The sequence below is a fragment of the Monodon monoceros genome, unplaced genomic scaffold (genome assembly GCF_005190385.1).
Source record: "Monodon monoceros isolate NGI ecotype Baffin Bay Population unplaced genomic scaffold, NGI_Narwhal_1 Super_Scaffold_4, whole genome shotgun sequence".
Classification (NCBI taxonomy): Eukaryota; Metazoa; Chordata; class Mammalia; order Artiodactyla; family Monodontidae; genus Monodon; species Monodon monoceros.
Genome location: NW_021703781.1, coordinates 54,395,265 through 54,418,481, shown reverse-complemented (window position 1 = coordinate 54,418,481; position 23,217 = coordinate 54,395,265). Strand labels below are relative to the sequence as shown.

General features: G+C 39.0%; 1 protein-coding gene across 5 annotated transcripts in view; it reads left to right on the top strand.

Annotated features, from left to right (window-relative positions):
* ERLIN1 (ER lipid raft associated 1) overlaps positions 1-20,584 on the top strand; it is a 41,258-nt gene extending 20,674 nt beyond the window's left edge. The window contains exons 8-15 of one of the 5 annotated variants that reach the window (XR_003796996.1): positions 1,389-1,447; positions 3,340-3,431; positions 10,512-10,601; positions 11,487-11,566; positions 12,989-13,023; positions 16,341-16,408; positions 16,748-17,064; positions 19,711-19,901. Coding sequence is in view for 3 of the 5 variants with exons in the window: in XM_029245030.1 (XP_029100863.1) it covers positions 1,389-1,447; positions 3,340-3,431; positions 10,512-10,601; positions 11,487-11,566; positions 12,989-13,023; positions 19,711-19,960 (606 nt within the window). In the remaining 2 variants the exon portion in view is untranslated. Of the gene's footprint in view, positions 1-1,388; positions 1,448-3,339; positions 3,432-10,511; positions 10,602-11,486; positions 11,567-12,988; positions 14,198-16,340; positions 16,409-16,747; positions 17,368-19,710 lie in introns of those variants that run through there. The other 4 variants (XR_003796995.1, XM_029245030.1, XM_029245032.1 and 1 more) reach the window with 4 other exon arrangements.
* Positions 20,585-23,217: the final 2,633 nt, after the last annotated feature.

Genomic DNA, 23,217 nt, shown 5'->3' with positions numbered 1-23,217 from the left:
GTGTAGGATGTTTAACTAGTAAAATCAAACACTTCTGAGAGATCAGGTCCTTGATACGGAAAAGTCAGCCTTCGGAATCTGTATTTCCCAAGCAGATGTAACCCTGTAAGGGCTTATGTGCCCACAGCACAGAAAGCCAAACTCTGATAGTGGGTGTTTGCAGAAAAGTAAGGGTTTTTTTGCAGGGTCCCGCAAGGAGAACGGGCAGCTCATGCTCAAAGGGCTCAAACTCCCCAGTGGCTTTCAGGGAAGAGTTTTTAAAGGCAGCATTTGGGGTGAGGTTTGCAGGGGGCATGACTTTCTTCATGGTGATGTTCCAGAAATCTTTATCATCAGTCTTCTGGTTCCAGCCAGTCTGGGGTCTCTGTGCTTGTGCTCAGGTAGTCAGCATCCTCCACCTGGGTGAGGGCCTTGGTTACTTCAGAACAACTCACAGATATGCATTAGGTTGTTACGTATATCCCTTGAGGAGGAACCAGGACTGTTTTATAAATGACTGTTTCTTGACTGCTTTTCCTTTGTTTCTGCATTTCCTCACTCCTGAATTAGTAACTGCTTGAGTTTGTTCTTTGGAACTCAGGGAAGGCCTAGGAGACTAAAGCCTTTTTCCAGGGAAGGCCTAGGAGACTAAAGCCTTTTTCTACAAACAAGAAACCGGGAACACAGAGGGGCTTTTGTACGTGGCTCTTGCACCCCAAAATTATCCTGTTTCACAGATAATTATGCCAAAGTACACTATGGTTAGAGAAACAGGGTCTAGTAAACAATGTTTACAGAGATAAGTAGACTTTGTTCTAAGTGAGGTTCTAGGAAGAAAGAATACAAGCTGCTAATTGTTATTTGTTAATTGGTGTTTGTTTTCCCTCAGTGTTGAGCTGTTTATTTGTAGCCAGTACTGAGTGATTGCAGGTTTAGGAAGTGGTAAATTCATTTACTTGTCAACTGTATTAAGTTGCATATACTGACCTGGGTTTTTGCTTGTTTATATTTTTGACTGTTTTCTACTTTATAACTTAAATCTTGAAATTTTGCCTTCCTTCTGTTTCTTTGGTTTGCAGGTTTGAAAAGGAAACACAAGTATCCAACTTAAGAGCTTTGTGAAAGGTCTTTTAAGAGAGAACCTTTTCCCTAAAAATTTATTTCCTCAACAGGTAGAGTGGTTTATCCTATAGCCAGGCATTTTTTAAAGGAAACAAGAAGCAGCTTATTTTGATTTTTTGGGGTGATGGCAGGAACAGTAGATTTTCTAATGGGATCCCTATGTGTGTCAGTAGGCAGCTATGTCAGAGCTGTTTTATTAGTGTCATTTGAGGAGCTGTTTTGTAGAAGATTTAGTTTGACGATTTATTTTTCAAATACACTTTGGCTTTTTTACTTTTATTTTTTAGGCTGTGCGTGTTACAAAACCCAAAATCCCAGAAGCCATAAGAAGAAATTTTGAGTTAATGTGAGTAATATGCATGGGATCCCAATATTTTTATTTAGGGCTGTCTCCATTAATTTACCACTCTAGAGGAAAATTATGTTTCAGATATTACACTGGGGAGGGCTATATGTCTATCTTCCATTCTTTAATTCTAGTAATGTTACCTATTCTGGTGTCTTCATTCCCACTAGACTCTTATTAGCTTTCTCTTTATATATGGACATTTCGGGAGCAGCTTCAGTGGCTAAGGATGCAGTTTGCTGTAGAACTGTTGTTGGAAGCCTAAGCAGCTATAATTTGGATGTGAATAATACCTTGAATTAAATATTAATAGAGGAGAGAGAGAGCCCTAGCTGTTAAGGCTGAAGAGAGTGTCTGTATTTTGTTACTGTGTTACAAATGGTAAGAATAAACGCATGGGTATCAAGTTTGCTTTTCCATTGTATGTGATTATGTATCTAAAATTAGACCTGATCTTTATAATTTGCCTTTGGGGAAACTTTGCCTGGGTTGACTCCTGGTAGTCTTCTCTTCTGTGTGTCCAGGGCTGACTGGGAATGAGAAGTTACTTGCTTGACACGAAATTAGTTTCAAAGTGTTTTAGAAGATTCCTTTCGGGGACTACCTATTGCAGTTGAAATGTCAGTATTCTCATATGACAGGTACTGAAAAGAAGTCTTTAGGAAACTTGACAGATATGTTAAGAGGCAAAATATGAAATACTAGAAAACTAACTTTGCAAAAGTCAAGAATACAAAAGACGTATAAATACCGGGGGTCCAAAAAGTACTAATACTACTTCTTTGTAGAGTGCTATACTTCTGAGTTATTATTGTTCCCAAGTCTATATCTTTTATTATGCAAAGTTTTATCTTCCCTTTTTCATTGTAGAAAAGGATTTCTTCTTTTAAAACTGTAAAGCACAGAGTGCTAGGCTGAGTAGATCATGGGTCTGATCCATTTATAGAAGAAAAATAAATTTTGTGAAGGCTCAGCATGTCTTAGGCGTTAAATATAATAGCTTCTGGTGATGGAAAGATGAATACTATGTGTTATCTGCCTTCAAATAACTCATAGTATCCAGAATGTCATTTTATGTCTTTTATCAAGGTTGGCAGGAGGAAAGGAGAGAGGTGGGGGTGGGTGATGTTTGGGGAGACTATTGGAGTTACTTTTCAGGTAATTCTGGATCTTTCCTAATTTCAAACACTTTTGGAATTCTAGAATTAAAGGCTACCTTGGGATAATCCAGTCTAACTTCCCACCTAATAGTGATCTTTCTTTATACCCTTTCTTCCATGTGGTCACCCAGTTGCCACTTGTACGTGCTTAGTGATTGGCCACCTATTTCCATTGTTAGAAAGCTCAGATTCTTAGAAAGTTCTTCTTTGCATCGAGCCCCAGTTCACCACATAATTAGTAACTGCCACCTAGTTATATCTTCTGTATAACAAATCGGGCTGCTACACAGGGGTGTCTGCCTGAAGAGGCGCTGAAATCCAGCCCCCTTCTGCTTGCCAAACCATGCATCCGAGGGGCTGGCTACATCTGCCCAGAAGTTAGTGCCTTTTGCTAATTGGTGCAGATTAGCTGGAGGCCTAACAGCAGAGGAAGCATTCATGTACTCCAGACACTTCCAGATCACAGGCCTTTCCATGATACGATTAGAGGAAAGGGTCTGACTAAAATTCAAATATACTAAATTTGATTCCTATTTCTGGGTGACTTTGGGCAAATCATTTAACCTTTCAACCTCAAATTCATTATTAGTAAAATAGGATAACACCTCTCTTGCCTACCTTACTGAGTCAGAAAGTTCTTGTTGCAAATGGTTCTCTGACCCACTGTAGAGTCAGAATTACTACCTGTGACTGTACACCATTTCTAATTTTTTGTAATATTTTACTCCACAGGGAAGCTGAGAAGACAAAACTTCTCATAGCTGCACAAAAACAAAAGGTTGTGGAGAAAGAAGCTGAGACAGAGAGGAAAAAGGCTGTTATAGGTACTTGGATTTCTTTCTGAAATGGTTGCCTCTAAGTACATGTGTTATGAGTTTGTCCTGTTCTTTGTCCATCTCATGTTGGATGTTGATGGGACTCAAATAAGACTGCATCATACGTAGTGGAGAATTCTGGAAATTCCTTTGTGTATTCAGATATCCTAAAACCTTTAAAAGTAGATGAGGCCAGTAGTTGATGAAGTGCTTTGGCTCTTCACCGTGGTGTTGGCCCCCACTGTTGTCTTTTGAGGACAGGAAATGTGGATAGGGTTTGGGGGCCGCTCTAGCCTCTGGCGGACTAGGGGTTTTGTTTATACAGATTCAGAACAAGGAGGTTTTTTGGCCAAAGCTCAGGATTATAGTATGCATCCTTGCTGTTGACGTGCACCTAGTTTTATCTGGATAGATGGATGTTACCGCCTTTAGAAGTACAGCAGCATTGCTCACGGCTCATTTTGAGTCCCGGTGACTTCCCTAACACTCCAGCATATTGTGTATTCAACTGCCGTCTTAGGTTCTCAATTGTTTGTTCCTTGGTTTGCTGAAAGTTTGAGTTTTATATTAAATATTTCAAATATACAGGAACATACAGAGAACTGTATATGAAGGCTTAACATTTTGCCATATTCCTTCAGATCATATTTTCTTTTAGGAAAAAGTTTATATATCTATTTGAAGCCTCCTTTGTACCCATCCCTGGTCTTACTTCTTGACCTGTCTTCTCAGAGTACATTCTATTATGAAGTTGATGTATATTTTCTGTCCATATTTTTATACTTTTACTCTAAATATGTAACAAGAAACAATTCATAGAATTGTTTTACTACAAAAGTGGTATCAAAGTCCACCTTTTATTTCACAACTTCATTTTTTTTACTAACATTGTTTGAGTTTATTCATATTGATACATGTAGATCTAGTTTATTTTTAACTGCTCTGTATGTATCTCATTCTATGAGTGAGCCTCATTTGATTCTGATGGATTACTAATGAGTTAGTTTCTGGTTTTCCCTTATTACAGACAGTTCTGCAGTAATACCCTTATCCATGTCTCTCTGTGCACACATGCAAGAGTTTTCCTAGAGAAGTGCTACCCCACATGTGATGTGGGTCGGTGCCCTGTCACCGGCTTTTTGTTTTGGATCCACAATGAGATGAGTATGGAAATTGAGAATGAGTGTTAGAAGTTCTTAAAGCATTTTAACACAGTAATTTTATTGTCTGTTGAATCTAATAAAAAACTGGAACTTATGTTTTTCTTTTTTAATATTTTTCTAGTAACTCATTATAATTTATAAAATATTGAAATACCAAAAAAATGCTTTCCCACAGGTAGTTTGAGAAGCACTGCTCTAGAATGCATATCTTGAAGTAGAATTGCTGGGTCATAGGGTACACACATCTTCAAATTACAACACGCTGCCAAATTGCTCTCCAAAGTGCTTTCTCCATTTTACCCTCTCCTCAGCAGTGTTTGAGTTTCAATTTCTGTGCTGCTGTATTCAATTCCCATTCCCACACATCGTCCTCTACCCTTGGAGTTATCAGATTTTTAAAAATGTATACCAGTTTGATGATGGGCATGGTATCACATAATTTTGATACGCGTTTTCCCAGTTACTAGTAAAGTTGAGTATTGTTTATGGGTCATTCGGGTTTCCCTTTTTTTAGTATGTGAATTGCCTGTTAATATCTTTAGCCCATTATTTGATTACTTTTTTAAACTGATTTGTAGAAGTTCTTTGTATCTTCTGGATATTAATCCCTTCCCAGGTTTATGCATTGCAAATATCACCTCTCAATTTGTGGCTTGTCTTTGAACTTTATGATGTCTTTGACATACATATATATTTCATTTTCATGTAATCAAATTTATCAGTCTTTTCCTTTCCAGTTTGTGCTTTTCCTATCTTGTTTTAAGAATTCTTCCCCAACCCCAAAGTAATAATTTTATTCTGAAAGTTTTAAAGTTTTTCTTCTCATATGTAGGTCAGGTCTTGAGTCCATCTGGAATTTATTTTAATGTTTAGTGTGACATAGAAACTCAGTTTAATTTTTTCCAAATGGCAAGCCAGTTGTCTTAGACTATTTATTGAGTAGTTTCTTATTTCCTATACTTATTTCTAATGCCACATCTGTCATATAATAAGATCCTGTATATAATTTGTTCTGTTGTTAGGGTTTCCATTTTCTTTCAATTTCTTGGTCTATCCTTTTATAGTAATACCTTGCTTTAAATACTGTAGCTTTCATATTAAGTCTTGCTATCTGGGAGAGCAAGTTCCTTCTTAACTATTCCTCGAAACTGTTCCTATTTCTAAAATTGTATTGGACTATTCCAGGCCCTTTATTCCTCCAAATAAATTTTAGAACCAGCTCCTCAAGTTCTATAAAATACTGTTAGGGTTTTGATTGTAATCACATTACTTGTATATAGTACATCAGTTTGGAGAGAATTACAATATTTATGATATTGAGTTTTATAAATCTGTTATATTTCTCCATTTATAAGAATGAAAAATGAAAGAATGGTCTTTCAAAAAAGTATCATAATTTTCTTCTCAAAGTTCTTACACACTCTTTGTTAGAGATTTATTCTTATATATTCCTCAAATTTTTTGCTATTATAAATAGGCTCTTTTTTCAAGGCACATTTTCAAACTGGTTTTTACTTTTGTATAGGTATGCTGTTAATTTTTTCATTTAGCAATCTTGCCGAAAATGCTGTTGTTTCTAATAGTCTCTTGGATTTCCCAAGTAATCATATTGTCTTCAGATCAGGACAGTTCTGGTTTTTTCTTTGTACTCCCACACCTTTTAGTTCTCACCTTACTGCTTTAGGCTATGACTTCCAGTGAAATGTTGAAAAGAAAGATGGTGACAGGCATTCTTGTCTTGTTCCTAACTTTAAATACACAGTCCCAGTGATGTTTGCTATACTTAACTTTTATCGGGTTAATGACATTTCCTTCTGTTTCTTGCTTGCCAAGGGTTTTTATCATGAATGACTGCTAAAACTTTTAGAGTTTTTTTCTAAATCTGTCGAGATGACCATATAATTTTTCTTTTTAAAGCAATTAATATGGTGAATTATATTAATAGATTTTCTCTTACTGAATTATTTTGTCTTCCTGGGATAAATTCACTTGACCATGAAGTAGGAGTTTTACCCTAATAATTTCTTTTAATTTTTCACTTTTATTTTCATAAATGGTCAGCTTTTTTTTTTTCTTACATTCTTACTCTCAAGTTTTTGAGGGTTTTTTTGTTTGTTTTTTGTATCATGGTTATACTAGCCTCAAAATGAGTTGGAGAGCATTTCTTCTTTTTCTGTGTTCTGGAGCATTTTGTATAAAATATGTTTTACTTCCTCTTTGTAGGTGTGGTGGAACTCAATTATAAAAACCACCTTGGTCTAGTGGGGTTTGCGCTTTTTTGTATGCTCGTTTGATTTTTATGGCAACACTTAACCTACTGATTTAATTTCTGTAGTGTGTAAGGTATTTGTTTCTTTTTTAAGTCGGTTTTGGTAGTTATACTTTCTAGAAAATTCTCCATTTTATCTGTTACTTCAAATTTGGGGGCATAAATTTGTAGAGTTCTCTTATGATTTTTAAACCCTCTACCAAATCTGTATGCCCCTTTTCATTCCTGATATTGTTTATTTGTGCCTTCTGTTTTGCTGGATCAGAGGTCTGTTTTATGCATCTTTTCAGAGAACTAAATTTTGATTTGGTTGATTCTTTAGTCACTTTCTTTTCAATTATTATTTACAGTTATTTTTTATTATTTATTTATTTCACTCACTGGTTCTTTTCTAACTTTTTGAGTTACTAAATTCTTTAGTAAAAACTAAAAGACTAAAAAAGTCTTTTCTAATGGAAACATGTAAGATTATACATTTTCTTCTAAGTTCTGCTTTTAGGTATATCCACAAGTTTTGAATGTAGTTTATTTATTGGTGTTTGGTTTTCATTAAAAAAAAATGTCCATTATTTCTTCTTTGACTCATGAATTATTAAAAGTATATTTTTCAGTTTCTAATTGGTTCTCAGGGGGCTACCTTTTTATTGTTGATTTCCAATGTTATTGCATTGTAGTCAGAAAATATGATCTGTTATATGGATTCTTAAGTATTTGTTGAAGTTTGTTTTGTGGATTATCAGTACGTGGTCCTTTTTTGGTAAATGTTCTATGTGTGCTTGAAAAGATTGAATGTATATTCTCTATTTGTTGGATGCAGGTTTCTCTGCATATTCGTTATGTCAGGATTATGAATTGTATTGTTCACATCTTCTGTATTCTTCTAATCTTTGCCTTCTTGAGCTATCAATTACTGAGAGAGGTGTGTTAAAATCTTGCACTATGACCATGAATTTTTTGACTTAAAACTTTTTTTCTTTATGTATTCTGGGGCTATATCATTAAGAATGTTTAGTTTCAGAACTGGATTGTTACATCTCTGTGGAGAATTGGTCCAGTTATGTAATAACCCTCTCTTGTAGCCAGACATGCTTGTTGGCTTAAGGTCTATTTTGTCTGATGATAATATAGCTATGACAGATTTCTCTTGGTTAGTTATTTTCTTGATGTGTCTTTTCACATCCTTTTACTTTCAACTTTTCTATGTCATTATGTTTTAGGTGTGTCTCTTGTAAACAGCATATAGCTGGATTTTGTTATCTTATCCAATGTGAGAATCTGTCTTTTAACTGGTGAGTTTAGTCTTTTTATATTTATTGTGGTTACTGCTATATTTGGACTTGTTTGTATCATTTAATTTTGTGCCATTTACCATGCTTCTTTTTCCCTTCTTTTCTGATTGGTATTGAATTGATTGTATTTTCTTTATTATTTTCTTCCTTTTAGTTGATTGGAAGTTTTACATTCTATTTCTAGAATTGGTAACTAGTTGTTGCCTGTAAAATGTTAACAAGCATACCTGACTTGACAGAGTCTAATCATTCTTTCCATCCTCTTCTTGAACAGTATCTTAGGATGCTTCAACTCTTATCACTGTCCTCCAGTTTTACATATTATTGTTGCCTAGTATTTTAGTTTCATGTTGTTTTTATCCCCCCATTGATTATTATCATCATTGATTCCTACAGTAAATATTTTACTTTGATTTAAATATGTTGTGTAATTTTTTCCTCTCCATTGCTTCTGACAATTCATTCTTTTTTTCTGCTAGCTTTTTTTCAGTAAAGGCTAAGGACTGGAAAATTTATTCAGTCTTCCTTAGTCTGAGATACTTTTATTTCATTCTTGAATGGTAATTTAGCCTACAGTTCTAAGCCCAACTAAAGTTACTTTTCTTTGTCACTTTGGCAGTAGTATTTTGTTTTTGTTTGGCTTCTCCTACTCTTTTTACTTTTAAGAATTTTCTCTGTTAAAAAAAAAAAAGAATTTTCTCTATCTTTGCGTATTCTCTAGTTTCACTATGATATGCCACTGGGCTGGTGGGTAGAGTTGCAGCCCTTTAGCAGGTCCTCGGGTTTTATAGGGGAGTTTCAGTTTTAACATCTCAAGGCTTCATCTCCTGGCCCTGCTGGGCAATAGCCCAAGGACCTTTCTTTTACTAGTCTAATAACCACTCCCAGGGCTGCCACCATACAAGCTCTCAGCTCTCTCTTCACTTGTCTCTCTTGAGGATCTCTCATTCTTTCTTATGATCTCAATTATACATTAGAAAACAATTTCGTTATATTTTATCTAGCATTTTAAGGTGTTGGAAGGGTTTCTCATTAGCCTACTCCACCATTTTTCTAGAACTAGAGGTTTGGTCATGCTCTTTATTGGTTTATGCCCACACAACAGAGAACATTGTGAAATGGGATTACTGCATCAGTTCCCCATGTTGATACACCATTCTCTGGGTTCTAGCTGCAGGCTCCAGATTCCTGACTTTCTATTCAAATTTTATCTTGGGTTTCTGCTTATAGCTAAATTTTTAGCCCAGCTGAACACCGCCTATTTTTAGGACGGTATGGTGATAGATTGATTTTATGCTGATGGGGAGATAGGGAAGTATGCCCTGGAGTAGCTGGTAAAGGATCCTGCTTTATGGAAAGAAGAAACCACCTGGAAATGTTCTTTCCATTATACATTTCCTCCAGAGGCCAAGGAGAAGATATGTTAAAATTCAACTTCTTTGGCTGAAAAGGAGAATTGAGAATGTTCTTCAAGAATTGCAGTGATTGTATTGAAAATATAATTAGAGTCTTTCTTCCCTGGTCCTGAATCCTTTGGTTAAGCCAGAGATTTCCTAAGGATGTTTTGTTTTCCCTGCCTGTAATTGCCTGCTGCAGCTACCTTGTTCACTCCCAACACTTGTTTTCACATTCTCAGGTGAGTTACCCTGCTTTCTCTTTTATCTTCTACAGTAGTCAGAATACTCCTCCTCTGGTAACCCTTCATCACATCATTTCCCTGATGGTTACATAACAGTTGATCCTGAGTATATATTAAAGTTAAATTCCTTAGCCTGTCACTCAAAACAGGGGCCTTCCAGCCCTCTCTCTAATTTTTTTGTTGTCTTCTTTTATCAGCTGGCTCTTTATCACCTCTTCAACTGCGACTTGCTATGCTAATTCGTATATCTTGTTTTTGTTTACACTTTCTGCCAGGTCCTTATAGGTCATGTCTATTATTTTCTTTAAGATTTCTTCCAGAAGGTCTTCCTTGTTTTATCTTCCATATTCTTTCTTTCTCCTGCCACATTATATAATTGTCCTATGTTGCCATACATTTGTGTTGCTCTGTTTTTGTTCTGAGAACGTTCATGAAGTATCTTTTTTTCCCCATTAGCTTGTGGACCATTGCCATTTAATCCCATGAAGGACTGGAACTGTCACCTTTTGTACTCTTCCTTCCTACAAAACAAGCACTGTCAAAATAGAACAGTGAAGTAGGAAATAAATTCCCTTTTTTCTGTTGAGTTGTTTATAGTCTGAATAGATAAAACAATGAAACAATGAGCCCATAAAACCTTATATAATTGTTGGACTATGTGCTCATGTTTCTAAGTACCTCTGGAACTAGAGAAGTGTTTTGAAGACCTTGTTTTGTGTATAATTATAGAAGCAGAGAAGATTGCACAAGTGGCAAAAATTCGGTTTCAGCAGAAGGTGATGGAGAAAGAAACTGAAAAGCGCATTTCTGAAATTGAAGGTACCTCAGGGAGAAAAGAGGCTCTGACCATCCTGAACTGCTTCTCTGTCTCAGGGACTGGGTCTGGGTTATGGTGGGTGGTCTGGAGGAAGTAGCTGGCCTGATATTCTAGACAAATTTTTTTTTAAAATTGCCATTGTGTATCTAGCTCTTTTGTTTGGTTTGTGACTATGGGAAACCCAGCCTTTCATTTTCCATCCTTAAGTTGGGGCTTATTTGTTCTCAGGCAAAGTAATCAGTTTTAAAGAATATACAAGATAAGAAACCCCACCACCACCAGTTTCTTTTCTACCTGTCAACCAAAAAAATAACCAAACAATTAGCTGGGGAAAAAAGAAGCCCTGATTGTCGTAGAGGCTCCCAAACTCTTGATTACACATAGCGGGATGTCGATGTTCTTAGCTCACTGTCTTGAAGACCAAATATTCAACCTCTTTTGCTTATATGATGATGCTACCTATCATTCTACATTAACTGATTCTGAATCAGATTTGAAGGGGATGGAGACAGTGCAAACAAATAGAGCAGAGCTCTCATGTCTGGACTTAATTGTTAATACTGAAAGCCTAGAGCCTGGGTGGGGTGTGAGGCTTTAGGTGATGAGGAAAGAAGGTGCAACTTAAGGTGGAAAATGAAGTGGGTTCAGACGGGCTGAGAGTTAAACTTGATATTGACAAGAGTATTCCCCTTTGAGGAGTTGTCTGGGGACTGGGATTTGAAAACTGCAAATGTTGTTTTATGCCTTTAAAGTAAAGTGAATGATTGGAATATCAAGCAGTGGATAAAGGGGCTTCTACTTAAGGTAGAGTCTGAGCCCTTACCCAGCTGAGGACATGGATTGCAACTGTGCTCCGTTTTAAACACCCTGCCTGCTCTGCTCACTAGATGCTGCGTTCCTGGCCCGAGAGAAGGCGAAAGCGGATGCTGAGCATTACGCCGCACACAAATATGCCGCTTCAAACAAGGTGACCGGCTCTCTGTGTCACTCTCCTAGTAATATAGTTCAGTTTTTGCTTTCGCCTGTGGGGGTTCTAACACGATGGAGGCGATTTTATCCAGCATCAAGGAAGGGTAGTTACCATCACACCCTCTAGAATTGGCCAGTCACTTGGAAAGACATATGTTGCACATTCTATGGGTAGAGAACTTTGTATAGTTCTTTATAAAAGTGGGGAGCTAGGACAAAGGCAAGCAGATATATAAACCCAGGTCAAATGCCATAAATTCATCCATTTGTCCTGCTGTATAAGGGCTCAATAATCAGGAAAGTTAAAGGTCTTCTCCTGAAATGACAGGAGTGACAGGAGAGGAGTAAAGTTCATTTCAAATTGCTTCCCAGATCAGGTAGACCTTTGGGGTAGATGCCAGGCTTGTTTAGAGCAGAGTTTCTCATCAGACATTCTTAGCATCTTGGGGTGAGATACTTTTTCATTATTGAAGCCTATCTCATGCATTCTGGCCCTTGGCTGCTAAACTGTCAGTACTGCTCACCAATTATTTTAACAATCCACACCCCCCACCACACACACACGTTTCCGAATGCCCCCAGTTGAGTACCCCTTGTTCGTTGGATTCAAAAAATACTCTAGTCATGAGGAATTTCATATGTGGTAATTTGAGAAAGGAAGTTGGGTGTGGGTGAACAATTTTTGTATAGGGACTGGGGTAAGTTTAGGTCTAGAGAGTACAGACCTAGTTAGTAGGAATTATTTAATTAAAAGTCAGCTAGAACCCCTTGTAGTCTGAGAAGGGAAGGATATAGGGAAGGATATGACCAAGGTTTATAAGGTTATTAATTGTACAGTAGAGTGGAACAGAGGAAAAGTTGAGAAGGAGGTTGCTAAGGTATATGATGCAGTCTGAAAGGTTAGAGTCAAGATTTAAGGTATAGACAGGGCTTAAACTTTTTCCATTTAGGAAGGAACAACATAATCTATATTCAGAAGTCTGAAGATACGGTAGCTTGTCAGAACAAGAGTTGTCAGTACTTTGAAATCCAGTGTAAATTTAGAAATAAACTTAACATATTGGAGGACACAGCTCTATAGAAACAGAACGGAATTTGGTCAAGATGAAGGCAAGATGAGAAATTTCAGTTTCCAAACCAGTGATCCAAATCTGTCATGGGAAAAGCTGGCCAGGCACAAGTGTCAAGACTTTGTCATTGATGTGAGCCTTATGCTGAAAGGGGCAGTAGTTTTATGCCATTCTGAAAAATGCTGTCAATGTGATAGCCACACTTCAAAGTGAGAGAGGGCCATTGGTAGCAATTCACAGTTGAGGAATGATATTCAGGAGAACAATAGGGAAAATCTGTGTAAGGAAAGAGAGCAGTGACTATTGCACCAAGGTGTTCTGATGCCTTTGCTCTTGTTTGCCTCTCACAGCACAAATTGACCCCGGAATATCTGGAGCTCAAAAGGTACCAGGCCATTGCTTCTAACAGTAAGATCTACTTTGGCAGCAACATCCCTAGCATGTTCGTGGACTCCTCTTGTGCTTTGAAATATTCAGAGGTTAGGACTGGAAGAAAAAGCTCTCTCCCCTCTAAGGAGGCTCTTGAGCCCTCCGGAGAGAGCCCCATCCAAAACAAGGAGAGCACAGGTTGATGCAACAGGTGGAAATGTTCTCCCATATCAAGATATGGCCCAAGGGGTTAAGTGGGAACGATGGTTATACGACTTCAGATTTACAGAGAACTCATGCTCCGTCTGTTCTGCCTTTCCTGTGGTGGTCCTGGTTTATCAGCTGATTGCAGGATAGAGCCAGCTGTCTGGCACCCAGATGGTCTTTTCAGGTGCAGTTTTATCAAATATCCTGTGTATGTTCCTTTCTAAACTGGTACTCATGAATGAGGGAAAGTCTGATGCTAACATACTGCCTGCACTGGAATGTTAAACACTAAATATTTAACAAGCTGTGTTTTTCTAAGCTGAGATCTATTGGATAATGTTTACACTGGTCCCCGGGGAAATGTGTGCTCAGTCATTCAAGAGATAGGAGGTCAGAGAAAAGGCGGCCAGGATGTGGTAAGTGTAAAGAAGACTGATTATGCCAGGACCCAGGCTTTCTCTTTTGGGTCTAGTCCCAGCATTCATCCATGTGAGTAGCATCTAGTCCGCTGAAGTTCCCCAGGAAATGATCTTCCACTTGAGCAACTATTTACTTGATACGATTTGCACCTTTTTGTTTTCCTAGAGTCAAGATGGTGGCCTGCTGGGACATGCACCTTGCCACCCAATCAGAGATTCTTCATAGAGATTCCTAATCATTAGTAGGCTCAGAGATAGAGCTTAGTTTGAAGTTTTGGGTGAGATGAAACCTTTGCTTTGAACCAAAGCTCTGAGGGCCATACATACCCCTCCATGGGGTGATGACTGTCTCTGTCACTGCCCAGGCCATGTGTGACTAAGGTGCCTGGTTTTTAGGCTCAGACAACTGCTCCTGTGTCACCTCTCAGCTCTGGCCAAGAGTGGAACAGGACTTTAACCAGAAATAGAAGCAGCATTCCAGTTCCTAGCTGTTCACTGCACAGTGTTGTATCATAACTGCAGGAAGTTTTTATTTTTAAAACTGGATTTGGGGTACATTCATTTGCCCCGGTACCTCTGCCTGAAGGTCAGATCCTGGGGCTGCCATGGTTACTGGCCCACGGGTTCTCCTTCTCAACACTCATCAGGAGCCCACCGGGTGGATCAAGGAGTAACCTAGAGAGCACCCTTGGTCATCTTTGCCTCCTTCCCTCCTGGCCCTGAGATGCTGAAATCTAAGTTGTTCTGCAGCTTTCACCTCAACTAGGAGATCAGGATTATTCCACTGACTTCCTAGGCAGCCAGTGGATTTAAACTTACATGAGAGGATGACAGAGTTAGCCTGTGGCTATGGGAGATCTGTTTCATCTGGACGTTTTTTTAATCTTAAGATTAACTTTCTTGAATCTGTGTGCCCTGTAGTTAGGCCTGAGTTTACGCAGTTTAAGACACCATTTGTGTACACTGTGTTCAAGCCAGACAGAAAAGTCATGGGACCACTTCCAGAAACCTTTAAGCTAACTGTCAGTCTCATGACAGCTTCTGGGTTGTGCCAGACACTTAATACGGGAAAGGAGTCCCAGATTTGAGGTCTTTTCCCAGGGCCTTATCCTATAAAGGCATTTGTAATATGGAAAGAATAATTTTTTTGTTTTTGCTCATTTAATTATATACATTCTCTTTATGAATGAATTTTGTGTTCTCTAGCCCTTTTTAAAAGATTTTTGGAACTATATAATAAACTCTCTACCTGTCATATATTGTTGCTGCATATAAATAATGATTGTTGTGGGAAATCTGGATCATTGACCTTTTTTTTTTTTTTTTTTTTTGGTGGTACGCGGGCCTCTCACTGCTGTGGCCTCTCCCGTTGCGGAGCGCAGGCTCAGCGGCCATGGCCCACGGGCCCAGCCGCTCCGCGGCATGTGGGATCTTCCCAGACCGGGGCACGAACCCGTGTCGCCTGCATCGGCAGGCGGACTCTCAGCCACTGCGCCACCAGGGAAGCCCTGGATCATTGACCCTTGTGCTTTCATTCCTAGAGATGTTTCCTATTCCCATGAGCTAAAAACTGTTGCCCCAAAGTGATGAATATGGGTTTTCTTACAAACCACAGTCTCTGGTGGCAGAGTTGAGGAACAGGGAAGTAGCACTGTGAAGTTCTCAAGAAAGGACTTCTGCTTAAACTCTCCGTGGAATGTGCTTCCCTGTGCTCACTGGGGCTCAAAGCCTGCCCCCCCCCCCGCCCCACCTTCAGGGATGTTCCTTTTGGTAACCTTGAAGTCTAAATTTATATGTGAAATGCTACCTTTTTTAAAAAAGAAACTAAATAAAATTATTTTACTATCAGTGATTTGTGTTTTTCCCATATGTCTCCTTTCTCTGTTGCTTAACCTGCTCCTCAGGCTGTCCTGCCCATTTCAGCTCGGAGCCAGTTTATTTACTAGTTTAACTTAACTATAGACGCTCTCCTTACACTTTTCCCAGAAGCCTCGTGTAAGAATTTTGAAAGCAGGATTTCCATTCTTTCCTGACTCACGGAATTTAACAAGGGGTGTTTTGATTCCTTGTGGGATGCAGCCAGCAGCAGAGGAGGGAAGAGGGAGGATGGAGCATCGTGCCCCTCGGAGACTGCCTGAGAGCTGAAATACTTACGCTGAGGAGGGGAGGGGACATTATCCTGAGGTGGAGAAAAGACAAACTGTATAAATTATAACTGGCAATGGTATGATATCATTAACCTCACTAATTCAGATGTTAACCCAGGAGCCAAGGTTGGACCTGCTCTGCTCAAGCTCTCAACATTCCCTCCTGGGGACAATTTCACAGTGCTGTTGGGGCATCAGGGCTTGATAATTGGGAGTTCTGGGGAAAGCAGCCCTTTTACTCGGGTTCCTGTGGGATCCAGCCCCGTAGTATCCTACCTCTGTGGCTACAAACCAAGGAAATTTCATTCAAACTAATTATCCTGTAGGCTTTTGGTACATCTTAAAATGAAGTGATTTAGAATTAAGTGATTTCTGCCTCTTGCTGTGGGGAAGGAATTCTGTGAATTAGACGTTGTGGCTTCTGATTGCTTTAGGATTAAGTCCCAAGTGTATACACACTGACCTCTCCAGCCCAAGTCCTTGAATGTACCTTCTCTCTTTCTCTCTGTCCCTTTGCATGTATTATTCCATCCACCTGGCCTACTTTTTCTCCCTTATAGCTCCAACTTTGCTAACTCCTAAAGAGTCTTCACTTCTTCAGAGAGGTCTTCCGGAACTGCTTGCTCAGGTCAGCACCCCACGTTTCCCTGTTTGTAACACTCCACACGCCTCACATTACCTGCTTAATGTCTGTTCTCACAAATGTTTAGCTCCCTGGGGGGCAGGGACTGTGACCATGCTCTTCCCTGGGATGGTATCTGTTGCTCATGCCTTGCACAGTGCCTGGCCCATATGAGTTGGTCAGTTACGTTGTGTGAAAGAACAAAAGGATGAATGTGAAAGGCAGGTAAGTGAGTAGTGGGGAAAAAAGGACATAGAAGTTAGGCTAGAGTGTCCACGTCAGGGCTTAGTGTGTAACCATGGGAAATTACCTAATATCTCTGAACTTGTTTACATATTCTTACAGAGCTCTTCAGTGGGTTCAGCAAGATCTGTTTATGCACCTGGAATAGTGATTTGCACGTGGTGTTTGTTGGGGTGCATTAGTTCACCCAGCCTATTGGAGTCGATATATGTTTGTCTCTGAGTAGCCTGTAAGTTCCTGTGATGGACAGAGAGCACAGTGCCTGATACATACAAGTGCATCAGAAAACACACATTGAATTATGTCTTCAGCAGCAGTGACCTAAGCTAGCTGGATGTTAAATCTCAACCGCAGCCCTCCAGGAACATCTCAACAAGCTGGGCCAGCTTCTCGGCTATCCTCTGGTCTCTTGTCTTTGTGTAAGCATTTTAAACTAATTTACTCATTGCTCACTCCCCCAAGTGTCCATTATTATATAACTCGGAATGACATTTTACTTGTTTTCCTTACCACGTTTCTTTGGAATTAGTGCCTTTCATGTTTTTCTCCTATTACCTCTTTCTATCCATTTTTCTACCTTGCATCTGCTACAGGCTGAATGTGTTCCCCTAAAAGTCATGCTGAAGCCCTGATGCTCCATGTGATGGTATTTGGAGGTGGGGCCTTTGACAGATATTGGGTTAGCCAAAAGGTTCATTTGCTTTTTTCCATAAGATGGCTCTAGTAGCACTCAGTTGTCTTTTTTTTTTTTTTTTTTTGTAACACGTGGGCCTCTCACTGTTGTGGCCTCTCCCGCTGCGGAGCACAGGCTCCGGACGCGCAGGTTCAGCGGCCATGGCTCACGGGCCCAGCTGCTTCGCGGCATGTGGGATCCTCCTGGACCGGGGTACGAACCCATGTCCCCTGCGTCGTCGGCAGGCGGACTCTCAACCACTGCGCCACCAGGGAAACCCCCGCTTAGTTGTCTTTAAATTCATTCGAAACAATTTTGTTAGATTGTATTGTGACAGCTGTCATATCAGCGTGCGTTGAAGAAAAGCTTATGAAAATTGGTGAATTTTTGTGTAGCCATTTTAATATTGAAGATGGAAGAAAAACATTTTCGGAATATTATGCTTTATTATTTCAAGAAAGGTAAAAACGCAACTGAAACTCAAAAGAAGATTTGTGCAGTGTATGGAGAAGGTGCTGTGACTGATTGAACGTGTCAAAAGTGGTTTGCAAAGTTTTGTGTTGGAGATATCTTGCTGGACGATGCTCCACGGTCAGGCAGACCAGTTGAAGTTGATAGCGATCAAATCCAGACACTAATTGAGAACAAACAACATTATACCACCGTGTTGAAAATCATTTGCACCAGCTTGGTTATGTTAATCGCTTTGATGTTTGGGTTCCACATAGGTTAGGCGAAAAAAGCCGCCTTGACCGTATTTCCGCATGCCATGCTCTACTGAAACATAATGAAAATGCTCTGTTTTTTTTTTTTTTTTTTTTGGCTGCGTTGGGTCTTCGTTGCTGTGTGCGGGCTTTTTCTCTAGTTGTGGTGAGCGGGGGCTACTCTTCATTGCAGTGCCTTCTCTTGTGGAGCATGGGCTCTAGGTTCAGGGCTTCAGTAGTTGTGGCTCGCGGGCTCTAGAGCACAGGCTCAGTAGTTGTGGCGCACCGAAAACGTTCCATTTTTAAAATAAATTGTGATGGGTGATGAAAAGTGGATACTGTACAATAATGTGGAAAGGAAGAGATCGTGGGGCAAACGAAATGAACCACCACCAAGCACCCCAAAGGCTGGTCTTCATCCAAAGAAGGTGATGTTGTGTATATGGTGGGGTTGGAAGGGAGTCCTCTAACTATGAGCTCCTTCTGGAAAATCAAACAATTCCAACAAGTACTGCTCCCAATTAGACCAACTGAAAGCAGCACTCCACGAAAAGCGTCTGGAGTTAGTCAACAGAAAACACATAGTCTTCCATAAGGATAACACAAAACCGCATGTTTCTTTGATGACCAGGCAAAAACTGTTTCAGCTTGGCTGGGAAGTTCTGATTCATCCGCTGTATTCACCAGACATTGCACCTTCAGATTGCCATTTATTTCGGTCTTTACAAAATTCTCTTAATGGAAAAAATTTCAATTCCCTGGAAGAATGTAAAAGGCATCTGGAATAGTTCTTTGCTCAAAAAGATAAAAAATTTTGGGAAGATGGAATTATGAAGTTGCCTGAAAAATGGCAGAAGGTAGTGGAACAAAATGGTGGATACGTTGTTCAATAAAGTTCTTGGTGAAAATGAAAAATGTGTCTTTTATTTTTACTTTAAAACAGAAGGAACTTTTTGGCCAACCCAATAATTAGGTTGTTAAGGTGGAGCCTTCATAAATAGAAGTAGATGAGATGTCTACTTATAAGAAGAGATGTCTTATAAGAAGAGATGTCTCGCTGGGCCACATGAGGACACAACAAGAAGAAGGCCATCCGCAAACCAGGAGGAGAGCTCTCACCAGACACCAAATCTGCTACCACTTTGGTCTTGGACTTCCCAGTATCCAAAACTGAGAAATGAATGTTTAAGCCACCCAGTATATGGTATTTTGTTATAGCAGCCTGAGCAGATTAAGACGCCAGCTATTTCAATTTTTTATCTTGAAGTATTTTTAAATCTTTCCTTTTCTTTCTATAAATATTTACTGGGTATCTAGTATGTGCTAGTTGCTGAGGCAAGAAAAAAGACTTTTAGCCTTGTGGTGGAAGGGGGTGCGGTTTGGATGGTACAGCAAATAGGCAAGTATGATAGTGTGGTAAGTACCACAGCAGGCAGAACACTGGATGCAAGGAGTACTGGTGGGGGTCAACACAGCCTGGTGGTTTCTAGGAGGCAGTGTCAGATCTGAGCTACGTTTTTAAGGATATACAGGAGGCAGCCAGGCAACTGAAGAGAATGATGGTAATGGTGGAATGTGTTCCAGGCAATGGGAGCACCAGATGCTATTGTATTTTAAAATGCAATTCACTGGGTCCCCATGCCTCAACAGTGTCATGCAGGCAATTAACATGTTGTTTTTCACTGCAGGGTTCCTCCCATACTATGGAAGCTGCAGTCATTCTGCAGATGTATTCAACTCAGATATGCACAAGAATTAATATCCCGAGGGACAACCCTCAACCAATGGAAGAGAGGAGCACAAATGGTCAGAGAGGAGGTGGCCCCTAAAACCTCAGTGGAGACAGCAGCCCTCCTGACACAACAGGAGAAACAATGTGAGCATCAAATTGAATACAATTCAAGTGTTCAAGTGCCTGGTATGTGCCAGGAAACCTAAAATGTGTTAAGTGTTGGACCAACAATGAACAAAACAATAGTGAATAAGACATAGTCTTTGTTCTCTTAGAATCAACAGTCTCATGGGAAGGTAGACCTTAATCAAAAAATTCCAACCATGATGAGGCTATACAAATGGAAAGAATGTACTACTGGTAGTGTAAAAAAAGAGAAGGGGGAGATAAAGAACGAGAAGGTATGCTAGCCAGTTAAAGATCAGGGAATAACAAAAATTTTACAAAATTTTTTTTTAATGAGCAAAGGATCTCAGACATTTCTTCAGAGAAGATATATAAATGGCCAATAAGAACATGAAAGATGTTTAACATCATTAGTCATTAGGGAAATGCCAATCAAAACCACGATGAGATAGGACTTTATACCCACTGGAATGGCAGTAACAAAAAAGACAGACAATAACAATTGTTTGCAAGGATGGGGAGAAATGGGAATCCTCATACACTGCTAGTAAGAATGTAAAATGGTACAGCTACTTTGGAATATGTTTTGACAGTTCCTCAAAATGTTAAGCGAAGAGTTACCGTAAGACCCAGCAATTCTGCTTCTAGGTATCTACCCAGAAGAATTAAAACATGTCCACACAAAGTGAACTGTATACTTTAAAAGGGTGAATTGTATGTGAATTATATCTCAATAAAGCTGTTACTTTAAAAAATGAAAGCTCACATGTGAAGCCTTATAACGTGAAGACCTCAGTTCAAGAACCTTCCAGGAATGGACCAAAGTTTAGTACAGGTGTAACATTATTAGTGAGAATAGGAGCACCAAAAAATGAGACTGGTGAGGTAGGTGTCAAGAGGGGAGAGGATCATGGTGGGCCTTCTGAGTCTTGTTACATACCAGTGATTTTTCCAAAGGTTAGAAGTCTTTCAAGCAAAACATTTCAGAATTAAAAATTTAAAGCACAATACCATTTATATTAGCACCCCAAACTACGAAATAGGTATAAATCTAACAAAATATGTATCTACAGGATCTATATGAGGAAAACTATAAAACTTTGATGAAAGAAATCAACGAAGAACTAAATAGATGGAGAGATAGTCCACGTTCATGTATAGGAACACTCAGTATTGTCAGGGTGTTACTTCTTCCTAACTTGATCTATAGATTCAATGCAATCCCAAATCAAATCCCAACAAGTTATTTTATGAATACTGACATACTGATTCTAAAGTATATATGGAGAGGTAAAACACTCAGAATAGCTAGTGTAATAGTGAAGAATGAAGTTGAGGCCATGACCTAACTTCAAGACTTACTGTAAAACTACAGTGATCAAGACAGTGTGGTATTGGCAAAAGAAGAGACAAGTAGATCAGTGGGACAGAAAAGAGTCTCTAGAAATAGACCCACATAAATATAGTCAACCGATCTTTGACAAAGGAACAAAGGCAGTATGGAGAAAAGATAGTCTTTTCAACAAATGGAACAACTGGACGTACACATGCAAATATACCACTCTGGTTCAGGACTTTCATGGTGAGAGGCAGGGAGTATATGGGAGCTCTGTATCTTCTGCTCAATTTTGCTGTGAACCGGAAACTGCTCTAGAAATATAAAGCCTTAGTAATAAAAGGAAAAGTCCATTAAAAACCAAGAATTAAAAAAAATGCTTTCAAGATTTTTAAGCAGGGAAATTGATTAGGTAATTTTAAAACTTCCCTTTTCCAACATGTTTACCAGTCCACTCTGTTTATTCACTTGCTTTCAATGTCCAAAACATTAAAGTTCTAACTTTTCAAACATTTCAAAGTCAATAATTTACCTCATTGTGGAATGTCTGCAAACAATTCTTGCAAACAACTGAGCGTAAGCATCAGTGGACACTGGTTTCACAGAAAGTGCCGGAAGGAATACAGCAATGTATTAATATGTGAAGTCCCTAAGCTACCTATGCCTGGGTTCTTCATGCACAAACCCATCATCGGCTATGGCTGCATCCCAGCCTAGTGGCCCCACAGCTAAAGGATATATGAATGCAGGCCAGTAAGGTTGGTTAATGGAAGCAAATAGTCTGCTGTGGGAAAATACAGAGAAATAGATGGCTCTGAAATTAGTGAAAAATAGTAAAGTTGAAACAAGAATTTTAGTGCTAAATAGATTTTTTTAATGTTTTCTGTAATTAGTAGGAAACAGCAGTAGACTTTTTTAGATTTTGAAAAATATTTATTTTAACAAATTCCCCATAAGATAATGTCTAGATTCTGGGACATTACTATTAATAGTAAGATTTATCTCAAAGAATAAATAAAAGCATTAATTACCTTAAATGCAAATACAAGTGAGATAACGTTTTCAAATACCAACTAAGTAATCGGGGTTTTTTCCTTTATTGTGGTAAAATATACATAAAATTTACCATTTTAGCCATTTTTAAGTGTACAGGTCAGTAATATTAAGTACGATCACAATTTTGTGCAATCATCACCATTATCTTATTTCTAGAACTTTTTTTAATTAGGTAAATTAATAACAAAAATTTTCCCACAAGGAAGACATCAGATTGTTTCACTGTGGCATTTTATCAAACTTTTCAGGAAAAATAATACTAATCTTTTAATTAAAAATTTAAAAACTTTTATTAAAAAGAAAAAAAATGGAGCACTTGCCTACTTATTTTATCTGGCTGTCATAAAGCTGATATTAAAACCAAACACATTACAGAGAACAAAATTGCAAACCAATATTCCTCATGTACATAGGTACAAAAATCCCTAACAAAGTAATGGCAAATAAAATCCAGCAAAATAGAAAAGTTTTATTACATCATGAGAAAGAAGAGGTGTTCATCCTAGGAATATAAGGTTAGTTTAACACTTAAAAATCAATCATTGTAGATTGCAATTAAAAATTTTTTTGGTTAGCTTTTTAATTTATTGTTTTGCTGCATTGGTTCTTCATTGCTACACGCGGGCTTTCTCTAGCTGCGGTGGGGAGGTGGGGGGCTACTCTTCGTTGCGGTGCGCGGGCTTCTCATTGCGGTGGCTTCTCTTGTTGCAGAGCACACGCTCTAGGTGCGCGGGCTTCAGTAGTTGTGGCTCACAGGCTCAGTTGCTCCACGGCATGTGGGATCTTCCCAGACCAGGGGTTGAACCCGTGCCCATTGCATTGGCAGGCGGATTCTTAATCGCTGAGCCACTTCGGAAGCCCTTTTTGTTAGCTTTAGAAAAATTATTTATTGGGCTTCCCTGGTGGCGCAGTGGTTGAGAGTCCGCCTGCCTATGCAGGTGACAC